Source organism: Manacus vitellinus, unplaced genomic scaffold, assembly GCF_001715985.3.
Source record: "Manacus vitellinus isolate BGI_N305 unplaced genomic scaffold, ASM171598v3 scaffold_37_pilon, whole genome shotgun sequence".
NCBI lineage: Eukaryota > Metazoa > Chordata > Aves > Passeriformes > Pipridae > Manacus > Manacus vitellinus.
The window spans coordinates 7,883,246-7,901,067 of NW_021940517.1; the positions used below are offsets into that span (position 1 = coordinate 7,883,246).

Sequence of the window (17,822 nt, forward strand, 5' to 3'; positions counted from 1 at the left end):
ACTGTATAACTACGATGAAGAATTAAAAATTAGTGATAAAACAAAATATTGCATATTGGGAAGCACAACTGACGAGTCAGATATATCAACAACTTAAACATTTTGTACCATATCCATTGCCACTAATAGAAGTATAATTTTTAGCTAAGAGTACTTCTTAATTTTGTTGAAATGAACTGGCAGGCCTTGACTGTACTTCCTTCTTTTGAAATAACTATTTCTATTTATCTTTAGTGTCTTACCAGATTCACTAATATAAAAATACTTTCACTATCTTTACCAGGTTGATAGAGAGGGCTTTCAAAAGCTGACAATTAAGAGAAACATTCCCATAGTGAACAGGAGATAAGCATTTGTCAGGTTTTTAAATTATATCTTCTATGAAGTCTTTAATGTAGCTTCATTTATGTGAAACATACAAAACAATTTCCAGCCAGAAGACTACAAAACCTTTACAGAATGACTGGCAAGCTATCAAATACAGAGAAAGTATTACTGCTACAGCTAGAACTGCACAAAGGTTTTACAAACACAGCCACAGTGGCATTTCCAACTGTAAATTTAGAGTGGCAGGTATTTATTTCAGGATGGTCACTACTTAGAAGTTGAGCAACAAAGCAGTCCCCACATCACAGCTATGTTAGTTACATGGACTAGCTTGATTTTAGCATTACCTTACTGTGAGGTTGGTTATTAAAACCACCAGGAATTACTTGAAAAACATCTTTACTAAGCAACTTGTGAATGTAAGAGAATCCCAAAAGAAGGTAATATCATCATGAATTAATGAATCATCAACTAATCAACTAATCATCAACTAATACACACAAAAGAAAGTACAAGAATGCTACACTTCTGCTACTCACCTGCAATACCTTTACGCTTTTGAAACATTGTACGATGTGGTGCAGAAGGTGATGGGGCTGAACTGGCCTGCTCCTGAGCATCTTGGTTTGCTGTGGTTTTTATTAATTCAATGGCTGCTTGAAGAACTCTTAACTGCAGAACAACTGCCATATCTATAAAGAGGAGCATACAAAGCATACATGACATGCTTTACACATCCTTCAACTATTTTTACCACATGTTTAACAAGTAAAAGAACACAAAAAGTGTCAAGAGCTGTAAGACTCTTGATTTCACAGAAGTCACCTCACTATTCCACAGATACGGACACTACACAATTGAGTTCTCATGGAAAAGTCATTGAATTTGATTACTCCAAAACAAGCTAAGTGAAACTGTACAGAACATTTCCATTTAAATACCCCCACACAACAAACTTTTGCAATTACTGTTTTTTCACATTAGCAGGATACACAGTTCTTTATCACAATGCAGGCTCCTGAAGAAAACTATTACTTTGAGAACCACTTAGAAGAGAAAGAAGATCTATCACCAGAGAACTCCCCCTTTTCCCTCAGCAGAAATAGGAATTTAAACAAAAGTCAGTGGGGAAGTAGTCCCATGATCCCAAAAATAAGAAGATAACTTACTTTGCATCCTTGCATTTTTACTATTTTGAAGATGACCCAGCAGCACCATGAGGTCTTCAATAACACGAAAATATTGAGAACCTGAGGAGCTGCAGGCATGAATTGCAACTGCTACCAGCAGCTGTTGTATATCGCATGCGAGTAACTTGTAGTCATTCAAGGGAATGCTGCAAACAAAGTTTTAGTTACCAGAAACATGACAATTCTAGTAGATTGTAACTTATAACATGACCCATTACTATTCCCCTTGCTTCTTCCACCAACCATACCTATTAGTATGTTGTACTAACATAAAAATGTTACTACTAAAGACTAGAACATTATAATCTAAGATATTTCTTTAGTGTTAACTTTGGCAGATTGGATGCCTGCAAATTTGAGACATTCTAACAAGAGTGTAACACAGTTTTATTGGAAAAGCAATGACATATTATCAGATTTCTAAGTAAAGAACAAATCTAAAATTCTGTATTTTTCAGAAAGTATTATCAGTATCTAATTTTGTAACCATGTTGAACTAAAACTATATCAGGTGAAAAGGAAACTTTCCCATTTCTTCAGGATACCAGCTAATGAAATAAAATAAAATAAATCTCTCCTGCATAACCTTTCTTAAAGTACAGAATCTTTCTAACTAATAAAGTAATTTAAGTTACTCAAAATCTCAAATATTAAATCACAGGCAGTACAGTAGATACTTTTCTGCAGTTTTAATATTGGCTATAGATACAGTAGAATGCTACTATCTCCTGTTTGGTTTTATTAAGAAAAGCATCCAAAGTGCAGACAGTGGGACAAACTTGCATCTTAAAATGTCATTTCACTTGACAGTTTAAGATATGGAAAGAACATTCTATATTCTGTTGTTTGAAGTGAATATCTAAACATTAACTTACAGGTATAATTAAAGCTGAAAACCTCAAACCCTTGTTTGGTACGTTCTCAGACAATTTTAGCAAGTAGAACAAATTGAAGACAGTAATTTCATGCTAGCCTTAAGGTTGTGCCTAGACTATTTGATAGGAATGGATACAATACTCACTTTGTTTCCAGTCCATTGAGAGCAGCCAGCGTATTACACAACACATAGAGCAAACCATTATCAAGCAGAAGGTCTGCGACTTTTGAGCAGGAATTTATGATTTGCAGCAGAAGACAGAAGCAGTTATGCAGCAAAACGTTATCATAGAGAGAATTCTCTATAAGACCCAGAACAGGAATGACACACCATTTTTGAAAGAGTCCAACATTCTTGACATCTTCCAGATCAAATCTATTAACAGAAATATATGTGAGTGACATCCTTAAAATACCAATCTGATAAATGCAACTAATATATGCAACTGGAATACCACTCTATGCCGGTATTTTGGCAAAGGTGCAGATGGTAATTTCCTACATTTAACTGCCATAACAATGCCTGTCTACTAAAGAAAATAAGAACAAAATTAACACCTTGAAGAGCTACAAAGAAATGATGTGCCTAAAAAGTATATCTGAAGTTTTGACTAACTACCAACTGTCTACAATATAGATTTCATGAAAATAACAGGGATTTTAATCAGTGTAGAAAAACGATGCATCACTTTTCCAATAACGAGTATTACAACTGGCACAGAATTACCAAGAAAATAAATACAGCTTGTCATCAGTATAATAATATACTGAGTGACAGCAGGTTTGATATCCTGTATCCATTACTGCTGAAGTTTAATTAAGTTTGGCACCTTCTGGCTTATTACAGTTGTAGAATTAAAAGCAGTGCTTCTGACCTTGTCTTACTTGTGGACTAAGAAATTGCATTACTATTATAAGGTTACCACCACACAAATATTGTGCACAATCCTAAAAACCTGAGACATTAGAACTATATTTCCAGCCTCATAATAAATCCTGAAAAAGTAACAATTCTCTGCTTTGAGGTAAGTTAAGGAGCCATATTTAAATCTTGCAGCTAAACAAGAATAATTTTTGAGGAGTGAAGATCAAGTCAAGAGGGAGAAGTAATTTAGCTACAAATCCTGCAGAGGCAGCAATCGAGAAGGAGTTTTTTGTAAGATTTTTGCACTGATTATACTTACACATGTGCTCCCTGTACCATCATTAAGTGGTCAGACTAATTCTAAAAAAATATCATTTACTTATATAATTGTCTCCTTAAAGGTAATCTCCTTTCCTGTCAATATGAGGTGGCTTTTTAGTTCATGGAAGTGGTGTATCTCTGGGATTTTCCCTAAAAGAAACAGGGATTTAAATTCAGGGCCAAGCCAAGGAAGCAGCTGTGGCATCAAGCTTTTTGCTTTACCACCTTCCAAAATCTAATAGCAGAAGTCTCATGACTACTACTTAAAACTTTTAAGGATATAAATCAGTTTCATGTAGGATCAGAAACAACAGGGAGAGTTAAATTGGTTACAGGACATTTGAAGTGCTAAGGCCTCTGAGGCACTCAGAAAGTCTGAGTGTTTACAAGATCCCATCTAACAGCACTCATCAGATGAAGTTGCTTGCAGTTTAAGGGCCATACAATAGTCCTAAGAATTTTAATACATTTAAGTGTTGAAGCTACAAGCAAAACATTTCAAAACTGTTTTGAAGGAACTTCTTTTATGGTTGCTGACCAGCAAAGTGCACTGCTTGTAGTTCACATATTGCTACAGGATGTAAAAACACAGCATTACTTACTCTTCATCCAAGCCAACAGAGCGGCCAAAAAGCATTTCCAAAAAGCACTCTACAACTTCCTGAGTCCCCTGATGAAGATAGAGCTGGTTGGCTAGCAAGGAGAAGCCACGGTTCTTTAAGAATTTCTCCTTCTGCTCCCTCCTTGCTCTGTTGAAATATGCATCCAACAACTAAAAATAAATGCATAATTATGGTGTAAGATTTAAACATTTAATATAACTGCCCTGAAAGTTAATTTGTTGTCTGCGATTTGAACAGTTACAATCCTTGTTACAGTCAACATCTTATATTTTTGATCTGAAGACTCTTAGGTTTTTAGTTAAGTTTGAGGGAGATGAAATCACACACATAACAGTTAGCAGATGCATACATAAATACACTCAAACTTTTTATATTTGTTAAATCTTGCACTTTGGTGTTCATGCATGACTTTTTTTGTTCTTAATAAAGCCTTATAATCTTACTCTTTTTCAAATTAAAATACAAATCTACTCAAAGTTCTACATAATGTCATCATACAGGAACACTGTCCTTCTCAATGTTACAAAAACCTCTGAAAAGATTTTGAAGCCTCAGGTCCATTTTCAGTCAGTTATGTAAGAAGTAAAAACTTAGCTTGCACTTTAATTTAATGTAGTGCATCATGTGTTTTGTGTTGAAGAGACGGTCACTGACTTTCTGCATTGTTCCTTCCATTTATATTGTTAATGCCATCATAAGCTCTCAGGGCCTCTGTCTTACATTATAGACTATATCTATTCAAAGATTCTACATTTGCGTTTGCTTTTTTGGGTTTTTTTAAATCTATGGAGTAGAAACATATCTTAAAACTCAGAAGTAAACATAGAAAACTGAAGAAAGCTGAATAAAAATATTAACAAAACTTCATATTTCCAAATGTTAACTATGCAAGTTCACATCTTTTCAGCAGAAAACATTTTATATTTGGCCTACTTTAATGACTCCTTGTTGTATGAGAGGAGATGGGTGGTTCACCAGAACTATAAGATAATCAGGTTGGATAAGTTTGTCCATCACATCTTCTAGCATGATATCTGGTAGGATTAGGAGCACTCCACGCAAGAGATCATATAATCCACAACAGATAAGCACAAGATAGTCTTCTGTACACCTGAAAACAGAGGAATATGTTTTACCACTGATTATTGTCTATAGCAGAAAAGATTAAAACAATGCATAATTGCTAGCAATTCTTGGGGGACAGGAGGAAGAAGAAATTTGGAAGAGAAATCATTTCTGCAATATTCCTACTACCAATCTTCATTAGCACTTATTTTTAGATGGCAGATGGCAAAAAGGATAATCTGACCAGAACTACTTGCTTGAGTTTTTGTGAGGTACCATAAAAAGTTCCCACTTCTACTGTACATAGCAAAAATACTGATTTTTAAAATTTGCTATGTAAATAATGCAAAAATTGAAACAACACAACATTCTATGGACTAAAAGCTTAATAAATTTGTGTATGACAGTGTATGAAAAAATTCCCTGAATTTTTAGGATTCAAATTTTTATAGAATAGTAACCAAGAGCAAGAACAGTGAAATTAAAGCTCATATACTGTGCAACTCTTAATTTATTATTTTATGTGCTCACCTGTCATCAGGGCTTTCAGATGGTTTTGGGGTATTCTCATTAGCTGAAGAAAAAGCAAGACTGTCCCAGTCTTCAGGAAGTACATTCTTGTCAGCAAAGCTTGGCCAGCGAGCAATGGCTGATGATGCTCCAAGAACAGAAAATGCTAAGCCCAACCCTGCAAAATTACTCTGGCCCTTCTGAAATGAAGGCAGTCCTTTTAGATTGTCTGGACGACGTAGCAATGGCTCAGCTGCACCACCACCACCACCTTCACTGCATTTCAGGTCTGCATCTGCTTCTTTACTCTCAAATGCATTTTCAGATAACTCTACTTCTTTTGCAATATCTTCAAATGTTTCAGCAGATGTTAGCTCTGAGTCACAAACTGTTTTTGCAGACTCACAACTGCTAAGAAGCTCTTCCTGTACTCTCCTCATGGTTTCAGAACTTTCTACAAAAGCAGTTCTATCCTGAAGATCAATGTAGTCATGCTCCCCAATAAGCAGCAGGTCATCAGTGCTCTTTCCCATTCTTTCACTTAGTCGTTTTCGGTGAACTTGAGGTGAGGAGGTAGGCGATGCTGGTAAGCTTTTAGAAAGCCTTCCAGGTGCCTGAGAGCTTGTTTTCTGCTGAACACTAGCCTTGGAAGTGTTCCCTAGAAAAATAAGGATATCTTTAGCATTCCTTTCACATTAGAAACAAACTTTTCTCTCAATATTAGACTCCTTATACATTTAGCACTGTGGTGACCTAAGTTAGTTTTATTTGCAAAACTGACAACACCTGACATAGCTCAGATTTGGTAAATCAAGTAAACTACTATGGAGCCATATATTTAGCAAGTCACAAATCTGAAAGAAGCATAAAATACAAAATAATTTTTGACAATATATTGGGTTTTCTGGATTTAAATCGTGATCCTCTCAACTAACCCTCAGCAGGAATTTGTATAGAATCACTGAGAATGGAGGTTGTCTAGACCAGACTCCTTGCTCAAAGCAGGGTCAAATAGAACAAGTTGTTCTATGTGGACCTTTGTGTAAGAGGTCCAATCTACCAACATGTTTCAGTGGACATTGAAATACTATTCACCAACCCATTTGCACTAAGGTTTTACACATACTTCAAGTTTACAACTAATAATTGCATATTTTATTTAATAATGCTTCCTTTTAAGTGCAATGATGCAATGATGATCCATCACAAATATAGTTTTTATGAGAATATATATATAAAACAAATATGTGAATATATATACATACATACATACATGTGCCAACATAACCAGACCAAGCTGGCCTGCAGACAATAGAAAATATTTATAAAGTTGCACTTATACAGCTGCAACAGTCTTACAGCCAATCTTTTACACACATTAGCAGGTAGTGCAACAAACTGCAAACCCACATACAGGTAGCAGGTTATCCAACGAGCTTCCAATTTAAAATATTTTATAGAATTATAGAATGTTAAGGGGTTGCAATGGACCTTACAGCTCAGCTAGTCCAAGCCTCCCCTGCCATGAGCAGGGACACCTCCCACTAGATGAAGTTGCTCAAAGCCTTGTCCAATCTGGCTTTGAACACTGCCAGGATTGGAGCATCCACAACCTCTCTGGGCAACCTGACAGTAAAATATTTCTTCCTAATATCTAACCTAAATTTCCCCTCTCAGTTTGTACCCATTACTCCTTATCCTACCACTACTACAGTTCCAGACAAAATATAAATTTGTATAATTTATAAATTTATATAGGTAAATTTAGAAATTCAAATTCAGAACTACAATACTCAAATATCCATTTTCACACAAAAATAAAAATGTTGAGTATTCCTCTAGTACACCTGAATAATCTCTATTCAAGAACAACAATTTGTACTACCTATATAAAAAGAGTATTCAGTTTAGAAGAATGAGATGTCATATATTATCCATATGGGAAAAGGACTAATTCCATATGCAGTTTAGTACTGTGATCTGTTCTTTACATCACTGCTTTTCTAAAGAGACACATGAATAAATATTGTTTCAAATGAAGTAGTTGAAGACTCAATTTCCTTTTCCGAAGCAAAGTAGCAACAAGACATCAATTGTAAAAGTATTACACTGTAATACACAGAAGATAACTGAGTCACACAAGATGTGAAATATATAGCAGTTAATTTAGAGATCAATACAACTTTTTTCCATTCCTATTTTGTATATATTGGTGAACTTAGACTATGAATTTTTATTTTGAATTTATTTCTCATTGTCAAGCTTAAATAAAGGCTTAAACAGAAGTGGTGTTTCAGCTTTTGTTTTTCAGATGATATTTGTTGATTGCCTATGCAAATCTGTAAAAAGCATGATTAAAACTCTAATTCAATAATAATGCAAAAAACATCCCACTGACAGGACACCAACTGAAAAAAAAGTTAAGCTTGAACAAATAACTTCACAGTATTTCAGCATCTATAGCAGAGGAATTCAAAACTGATGAAAGCAGTTATCTTTACAGACCTCAACCTGTTCAGCATGCTGAGACTGTTCCCAGAAAATGATTCAATTTTAATTTATACCAATTTATAACCAAGGTATCTTGTTGTTCTTCATAAGATATACTTTCCCATCCTCTATCATGTTTCTATACCTACAGTAGAACTAAATGGTAATACTTTAATACCATATTTAGACAGATAAGAATTATGCACAAATAAAGAAAAGAATCCGCTTAACACTTCCTGCCCAGATAAGATAGCTGCTTATGGCTCACTACTTCAACTGCTGCCTGGCTAAGGCATTCTCAGGCATCTTCAGCAGGTCTGTTCAACAAATGAGATGGTTCAGCTTATCTGGTTCACTTCACTGCCTGAGCCATCAATGTGGCAATTTGTCTCTACTTAAGAATGAGGAGCAGTTTAGGTAGCATGTTCAGTTCCACCCTTCCTACTCTGCTGTTCAGGCATCAAGCTCCAAGGGACAGGGGGAGCTCTGTAAGAGATACCTGTGGGAAAGTAACACTTTCAGGCACTCTGGTTATTTGCCAAAAGATTGTGTCTTAACATCCTTTTTTTTCCAGCATTGTTTTACCTTCCAGTGGTAAAGCTGTAAATCCAGTTGGAGATGTAATCACAAATGCAGAATTGTCTACTGACTTCCCACCACTGCTGGAATTTCTCAGGTACCTAAGTGATTCAACTTTCTCCTGGAAAATTTTGCCATCTAGAAAGAAAAGGGAAAAAGTTAAATAAAAGTGTTTTATGTTTGCATTGTTGACAAATTAGACTCGTAGTAGTCAGATTACATTTTGAGCGGATCACTAGAGGCTAATGAGAAGTGCTCAAGTGCAAGTAACCTAGAAAAAGCACTTGAACACCATTTTTTGGTTTAGTGATCCAACTTTAAAATTTATTTTAGAACACTGAAAATATTATGATGTACTAAAGCAATTACATTTATAGACAGTCCTTGCAGGCATACAAGTAGTGATAACTGACTTTTTGTCATGTCAAAGACAAGTGACTGTTCTCAAACAGCCTAGTAAGGCTCCAAGACTCAGAATTTTACACCAGTTGGTATTAGAGGACAGATACATATAAATACAACTGTGCTGCCTTTGAAACTGATTACTAAACCTGGAGGTACACAGGAATCTGCAAAAGGAGAAAATATTTCAAAATTGGATGATGCTTTCCATGTTCACATCAGTTATGGCTAAGGTTGCACAATGCTAATATTAAAGCACGAACTGTTCATAATTTCTCATTTTTAAAAAGAGTAAGAAAGAGTTTTTTAAAGCTCATATCAGTAATTTTGCCAACATGATCATCCAGCACAGATATATTAAAGAAGCTGTTGTTCTAGGTCTGCATCCCTCAAAGCCCATAAAGTACTGCCAGTAACTAGTAAGAACTGATAGTGCCTGCCAGTGACATCTTGTAGTGCAACTGATCAATTGCTAAAAATGCCCCTCAGGCCTTTTATTTTTCCAGGAATTCCATAACAGTAAACAAGAAAGTAGAAATTAAAACAAGACTATATGCACATATTTCTGAAAAGTTTCATTTACGAGCAAGCTAGATGTTGTTCTCCAAGTTCACCCAAGACAAATGTGTCCACACAGGCAGCTAACATTATGCATCCCATTTAGCAGCACCAAACTTTAAAGGAAGTTAATGGCATAATCACAGAGATATTACCTATGGCTGTAGACAGAAGAAAGCTCTCCAAGTAAGCCAAGCAAACCTCTCTCAGAAAAGTAAAAGTAGTTTACAGTATTTTCCCAAGAATTCGATAATTTTTTTATATATCATTACTAAAATACAGCAAAGACATTTTTTTAGATACTAATTTACGACCAGATTTTTATCTTATTGCTTACTACTAGCTAAATGTGACATATTTACCTATGTGCAGGGAAAAGTAGAAATTAGTAGGATTGTGACAAACGTATGTATTAGTGGGAGGGTGAACCGCTAAGAGGAAATTGAAGACCAGTGTCAGCAATTCCAGGTCTGGGGGAGAACCAAGCACTTCTTCAATTATTTTCACAAATGACCTGCAAACCTCCCGAGGCAGGGATGCAAGGTGCCCTTCTTTATGCTCCTAGAAAGAAAGAGCAGCACAACTATAAGTTACTTGTATTTTTAATTTGACAGCAATTGTCTTTTTTTTTTTAAGTTGTCATGCTGTAGTAAAACAGATAAGAAAAGAAGCTCAACTAATAAAGTTGTATTCTTTAATTTGAGAGGACCTACTGCACCTACTCAATATTATCCAAATCCAGCCCACTCAAAATCCAGACAGAAACAAGGTATTGCAAATGTTATGCAAGTTGATTTTTGGAAAACTAAAATGTTCAGCATATTATACTAATCTGTATTGAAATGCTGGACATGAATCACCATTGAAAATATAGGTTATTGTCATTGTATTACATATTTACAGAGAAATTAATAGTTGCCAATACCAACATTTCAAACATTGAAAACTTTCTGAACAGTGCCACACTGGGTCTTCTGTATTTCCACTTCAATAGCCATTTTTATAAACATACACATTTGAGATTTCATTGATAATTGTATTTATAATTTCTGCTTGATCAAGCATTCTATAGTTTGATGCTGGCTAGCTGAAAAAAAAAAATCTATTAAAAGAATATGGATTTTAGAACCGGACTTAAAGAAACTTGTGAGAAATCCTATTCTAAGGTGACCATAGTGATTAACTTATTCCCAAGTTCTCTAATTTCCATCTCCTTTTTTATACCCAAGCACCTTAACTGAGACTGCTGCAGAAAAGACTAAATTAAGCTAACTGAAGTGATTTTTTCCAAAGGGAATGGTTTATATAATTTCATCTTCCATTCCACCAGACGCCCAAAACTGCCAAATTGTTGTTGCCCAATTCGAGTAGTTTTTTTTAAGCAAGATACTAATTTTCCCTTATGTGCAGAAAAGACAGGAAATACTATGAAACATTCTGTATCTAGGCATTGTTGATGTAAAATTATACAGTTCCTTACTGGATCTAGAAGCACAGAGGACTGTCTACTGAAGTAGCTTTTTCTACCACATTTAGTCTCTTTACCCTCCCCCATTTAAAATGAGAATTTGCCAAGCACAAAGTAGGATTTGAGAGTGAAAGTACCTGCAGAACCTGACAAGTTAACAGGAAGTGATGTACCACTTGAGCTTTCAATAACTGCTTAATGTTAAACATCTGCTGATGATGGTTAGCTCTGATAAGGATTTCTAGAGCTGCTAACAGAGTTTCCCAAACACCTTGCTGAAAAACAAAAAAACCAGAAACATCACTTCAAAAATACATTTGTGAGTCTACACACTGTGAAAAAAAAAACCAAAAAACAAACACAATGAAGTCAAGTTAGTTTTGCACCCAGGATGATGACTAAATGACCACAAATGGTAAGTCAGAACTAGAAACTATCAGAAAAGTTATGTTTATACAAAACTAAGTTTATTTTAATGACTAAGCTACCACAAAAAAAATCTTAAACTTCCTGTCTAAAATTAGTTTTGTATATTCTTTGCTATATTAACACTGGATGGTTGTTTTCAATAGTTTAACTCCAAAAGAAAGCAGGTCTTTCTTAGTTTTAGCAATTTCTGCACAAAAAAATTCATCAGTTCAACTAACAAGTCATATGCATACATCACATTTACAGACTTTAATATATAAGGCTACTTGCATCATTGATATTGGGAGCTTAATGCTACTAATAGCTATTCAAAGAAAAATAAGGACCATTAATTTTAGAAAATTGTAATAATTACTGACATGTAACTGGAGAAATTAATTTCTTACTCATAATAATTATTTTTTTAAATATTGAATTTTAGACCTGAAATATTTCCAAAACTAAAGTACTTACCTTTGCTTTAGACCATATCTTCCAGTCAAGCAGTAACTTTTCTAACAATTGAACATCTTGAATAACTGCAGTAGAGTCTGCATCAAGCTGGAATTGTCCATTTTCATTTATATAGAGAATCTCATCACTGCAGCATCCTTCAAGGAGAGTCTTGAAAAGGGGGAAATTTAAGTGTCATAATCATAAAGTAGTATAGTTGTTCTATCCAAATTATAACAAAAAAGGTAAATCTTTAAAGAGACAGCATACTCTCAATAGGGAAGACATATATACCTGGTCAACACCAAACTTGCTTAAAATAACTGTTCTGCCTCTGTAAAAACAGCTTCAAATGTAAAATTAAAATCACAGAGAAGTTTCTAAATTTGTGCTAATATTGAACAAAATATCAGGTTTAAAAGAGGACTCTACCTTCAGCATGCAAAATCCAACAATGCATTTTGGTTTGATCAACACTCGACGAATCATAGAATAACCATTACAATTGTCCATCTCCTGTATTCTCTGTTGATTGTATTTTGTCAAAGACAGTATAAGTTGTAGTGCTAAAGCTTGAGTGTCTTCACAGCTGCTAATCTCTACTACCTGAAGAAAAGGCAAATTTATAAGACAGTTAGAGTGAGAAACATTTAGAAGAAAAAGACTTAAAAATACTTTTTTGCATTCCTAAATCATAACTTCTGGATTAAATCTGTTTTAAAGAGTTTGATGTTATGTACGTAGCCTCCATTTTTGTCTATGTGTGTACATTCAGATATATTTGAATTGACAATTCCTATTGTGGTAAATTATGATCTGCTAAGAAAATAGAAGTCCCTTTACAAGAATCCTTTTCCAAGAAAAATGTCTGTTCCAAATAAATTTAAAGTAGAAGGCACTTACCATACTACAAAGTCACAAGATCATGAAATACATAAGCCTCTAATAAGAATAATCTGTTTGCCCTGGAAACTTAAGTTTCTTAAATGTTTAAGGAAAGCTTTAAAATAAGGTTCCTGAAGGTCTAGACTATACCTACCTGTAAGTGTCAAAAGTTTTATTTTATCCACAAAGAGACAAGCAATTTGGTAGATGAAGACCACAAACCATTCTTTTCTTTTTACTTTCTACAATTCTTGAATCCCAAGAAAAAGCAAATAGAATTTTAACCAAAAATGAACAAGAATGAAATCTCACATTAATGGAACTTCAGTTTCATAGCTTCCCTTGCCACATACCTGTTAATTCTGCTGCACTACACATTTATAGACATGTATACCTGTATTGCCTGACATCTGATCTATTGTCTTCTTGCCTTTCTGATGCAAACAGTCTATGTACTACTGATCTGTAGCACGTACTTGGTATAAATTCACATAATACAATAACATGGATAAGGATTTTCTCCTCAGATTTCACAATCAATGGTAAAATTACAGCAGGCAGTGTCTTCATAGCCATGATCTAATGTGCATTTATTACTCTCCATATATCTTTCAGAACCATACCAGAGACACATAAATCAAGACAAGCTTTAGGTCTACAGTAGTATTTTGAATTAACTGTAGTACTTCAGAGATTCCTGGCACAAATATTAGCCTCTCCACATAAAGGTCACATTTAAGTAAGTAGTAATTAAGTTAAGGCTCATAGCCTTACTCTTTTTGAAATTACATTTTCTCTTACACTGGATAAGTAAGCCTTTGAGCACAGCTGAACAGTTATCTCAAAAAGCTCTCATGATTTATCAGATAAAAATAAAGCTTTGCACACCATGTAGTTTCACATTTATTCATACTTGCATTGTGAGTATTCTGTGGTTAAACTGTTAAAGACATGCCATGAATTTAAGTGCTTCAAAATCAGAGACCAAAAATATGATCAGCTTTACAACACCCCTAAAAATAATCTTTTTTGACATTTAAAAGTCCTATTTCTAAATCAAAATGTAACATGCCATCTTACATATTAGCAATATTAACTAAACATTACGCAATAGAATTATAATTACATTTCCAATTTAAGACAACCCGTGTGATACAGTCTGTTATGGCACAAGTATTTACCACAAGTTTTAACAGAAAGGCATCACATGCAGACTAGAGAAAGGCAGCTAGAATAATGAGATTTGCTACCCAAGATCCAAGGAAAATTTTATATGGGAGAACACGTACATGCAACCCCCCTCCTCCAGCCCCCTTACCCTAGCAAAGAGGAAAACAAATGCACCAGTTCCTCCAATTTCATGTAGTATACTCTGAAGAGTTTTATATTCAACAGGCTGAAGTGTTTTTAGGTGATGAGAGTCCAATACATTGCTTTGAACTTCTTTCAAACTGAAAGGTCTCTGAGAAGGTACAGTTTTCACTTGACCTTTCAGTCTAATAACAGGTTCATATATGGTGTACTGACCAGGGCAGCATGTGGTATAAACAACAGCAAGACTCTCCTGAAACAAGAGAAGTTTAAATTTTTTTTCTAGAAAGTTTAATACAAAAACCCTCACACGTCCAGGACACAAAAGCCGCCTAAAGCAAGTAGCAACAACTTCAGCGGTTCATTTCTACTTTAGCACTAGCATGCTCTAAAGTTGCGTGTGGAGCACATGCACTAAAAAGCAACAGGATTCCTAAATCTTAGAAAATTTATGCAATACCTAAAGCACAGAAAGTTAAGAAAGCACTAAAAAATTCCATCAATTCTTATCACCTACAGAATGACAACTGTTTTGCATAAAAACAAATTATTGACATAGATAAAATAAAATGAGCATACAGAGGTATCGGGTAAATTGTTTCCTTTTCTAAAGTGGCAAGTCCAAAATAGAAAGTTATAGGCTGTTTTTTAAAAATTTCTCATTTTTTTTTGTTTTAAGTTTAACCTTTCATCAGCTTTGCCATAAGAGGAACTCAAGAGAAGAAATTTCATCAGTGAAGAGACTTAAACAAAAGCCAAAGCTCCTACGGAAAGTAACCAACTAATTTTCACAGAAAATGTAAAATTATCATATTTGGAAGGTTATTTAAAATAGAGAAATAATTTCATTTAAGGCACTTGTATTCTTTGCAAAAGTGCAAAGATTAATTCATCACTCAAGCACATGGTTCTTCTCTCTAGCTACTTGGTGTTCTGTAAGACAAAATAAGCTTAAAAGTTGCAAGACTGCTTTGCTAAACTTTTACTTATCCCATTCATTCCTTCTTAACCTATTCAAAATTTGGTACCATTTCCAAGGATCATATCCAGACAGAATGACCCCCTACAAGATCAGAAAAATCCCTCTACTGGAAACAATTCATACAACAGGAGTTACTAGTGTATGAATTCCCAAAATATAGCAGGTTTCAAAAAGCTTTATTTTATTCTTTTTTCTAGTGTCACTGTATTTACACCTGCATCTGGCATGGTTGTTTCAGTCACGAAAGATGAGAAAAAGCTAAGATCTGCCAGCTGCAGAATGACTTTTCAGCTAAATTTGATGCAAACTTACCCCCTTCAAAACCTTCAAAGAACTGGGATGAATTCTTTTGCTTCCTGTTAAAGCCAGATAAAGCCTCCTTTCTCCTCCCCTCTCAGTTTTAATGTTAACAGGTTAACTAAGCTGTCCTTGACTACCTTTACACTAACGAAGGGATTCTCTCTATATATCCATCCTAGACCTTTTGGAGGTGCCTGTTTATCCAGTACAATTTAGTACACAGTATTATAGATGCTGGAACATCTAGAAATTTTCAGAATCCAACCTAAAGCAAGATGAAACAGCCACCCTGTGTGGAGTTCAACTCCCATTGAAATAAGTGGGAAGAACACTGCAGTGATTTTAACAAGAACAGGATTTGCTCCTGTCCACTTTGATCAAGTGAAGCACTTTGGGAGACAGCAGGAAACTTGTTCAGAATTTCTTAATCATTTCTAAGAGATTAAGAACCATTTTTAAGTAGAAACTTACAATTAAAGGCCCAACATCCACTTCCTTTCTTGTCATGAAGAGCTCCTTAACTTGTTCACATTGTAGAATCTCTTTACTTATGTACTTGGAGCAGTCAGTCAACATTTTGCCATATTTACAAGGCATTACAGATGTGAAGTCTGGCCCACATGTGTATAAGTAAAATGCTTCCTCCGGTCCAATATTTGCACCTAAAATCCAGAAAATGAACTGTTAACTCTTTAGTATACAATAAAGCAAAATTTATTTCTGACACACCACAGACCAGTAACATCAGTAGTTTCAGAAAAAAAGCATGCTTAACTCAGCATTCAGTGGTTCAGATTTTATTTACTTTTTAATGTGCTTTAAGTAATTTGAAGCTAGTAGTTTAAAAGCAGGTAAGTGAAATCAATTTTCCAGATAAAAGAGACTGAGTGCTTAAAAAAAAAAAAAAAAACCAAACCAGAACAAACACCACTGTCTTTCCATCCCCTATCCCAAGGTATAATTTAAAGAAATTTTAAAAACCACTAAAGTAACTATAATTACCAATTATGTCACTAAAAAGAAAGCAAGAGAATATGGCAGAAGAGCACATTAGGAAGTACCCAATACTGAAACATTTGCCTACTTTCTCCCTGATACAATATGATGCTAAAGAATATATCATTGGTTTTACTGTTAAAGCTTGGCACATTAAAAAAAACCCAACAACTAAATAAGCCTTTGATCTTGGAGAGAGAAGAGGAAATGAAGAGTTATTCAAGAAAAAAAAGCATTCAAAGGTACCATTAAATAGAAGCAGATTTCCAAGATTCCATCTACCCGACAAGCGAAGCAATTCTTCTTGAGATGATGTACAATGTCCAATCATGCAAAATGTTTTGTTACTGTCAGATGATAAGCTTGTTTTCCTTGGCAGCGAGAAATCTAAATCAATATCACATTTCCTGAAAATATACATAAACAAACATGTTTAAGTATTAAGAACTGATCAAAATTGCTATCAAGATATTCAGCTTAGGTTTAAAATTCATTTTAAATATTTACTAGATGAGAAGCCATGCTGTCATCAACATTAAATTACTCAAGTCCTCTTCAACTTCTAGGCACCTTAAAACTCAGTTACATAATGATATATATATTCAGACACTGCATAGAGCAGAATAGAGTTCCAACCAGGGTTGCCATCAAGTCAGCATTTCCTGGCTCTGAAATTCCTTCCTTCCTCTGACCTCAAAGAAGAAACATATGTAACACTATATATGCTTCTAAAATACCGTAATTTTTCAAGCATTTCTACTCTTCCTAAGAGGTCGAAGGCCTTTGACTATGCCAAGACACAATGAAAACTGTGGTTCACACATGCTGGAAAATACCACGTTGAGGATTTGCTTATACCAAGGAACATTGTCAGAACTAGCGTGCTGTAGAGCCACGGGCAATAAGCCTGATACTTTCAGAAAGCATCCAAATAAATTTATGTGTCATTAGATAAACAGAGCAATTAGACTGTAAACATCATCCAAAGCTTCCTGAAAGAGCCAGACTACTGGCAAACTAGCAACTAAATATAGAGGGGCCTCAATAACTGCACACATGCAGAACATTGTAGTACTTTTAGCTTCCCCCTATGTCTCCATATTTGGACTTTATGACATACCAGCATGCACAGACTGAACACAGCCTTCACAGTCTGGACTTTAGGAAGAAAGCATAAAGGCTGATATTTAATAAATACCTTTTCCTCTAACCA

At 34.8% G+C, this 17,822-nt stretch overlaps 1 protein-coding gene across 1 annotated transcript in view; it reads right to left on the reverse strand.

Annotated features, from left to right (window-relative positions):
* The window catches only part of LYST (lysosomal trafficking regulator), a gene marked incomplete at its 5' end in the record, with an annotated part of 58,598 nt that overhangs the window by 25,788 nt on the left and 14,988 nt on the right, over positions 1–17,822 (reverse strand). Inside the window, 15 exons of the mRNA XM_029961595.1 lie at positions 867–1,019; positions 1,497–1,663; positions 2,539–2,769; positions 4,182–4,351; positions 5,136–5,313; positions 5,799–6,435; positions 8,853–8,984; positions 10,169–10,367; positions 11,412–11,549; positions 12,157–12,306; positions 12,568–12,741; positions 14,339–14,584; positions 16,085–16,275; positions 16,856–17,016; positions 17,347–17,396. Of these exons, the coding sequence (XP_029817455.1) occupies positions 867–1,019; positions 1,497–1,663; positions 2,539–2,769; positions 4,182–4,351; positions 5,136–5,313; positions 5,799–6,435; positions 8,853–8,984; positions 10,169–10,367; positions 11,412–11,549; positions 12,157–12,306; positions 12,568–12,741; positions 14,339–14,584; positions 16,085–16,275; positions 16,856–17,016; positions 17,347–17,396 (2,977 nt within the window). The remainder of the gene's footprint in view (positions 1–866; positions 1,020–1,496; positions 1,664–2,538; positions 2,770–4,181; positions 4,352–5,135; positions 5,314–5,798; positions 6,436–8,852; positions 8,985–10,168; positions 10,368–11,411; positions 11,550–12,156; positions 12,307–12,567; positions 12,742–14,338; positions 14,585–16,084; positions 16,276–16,855; positions 17,017–17,346; positions 17,397–17,822) is intronic.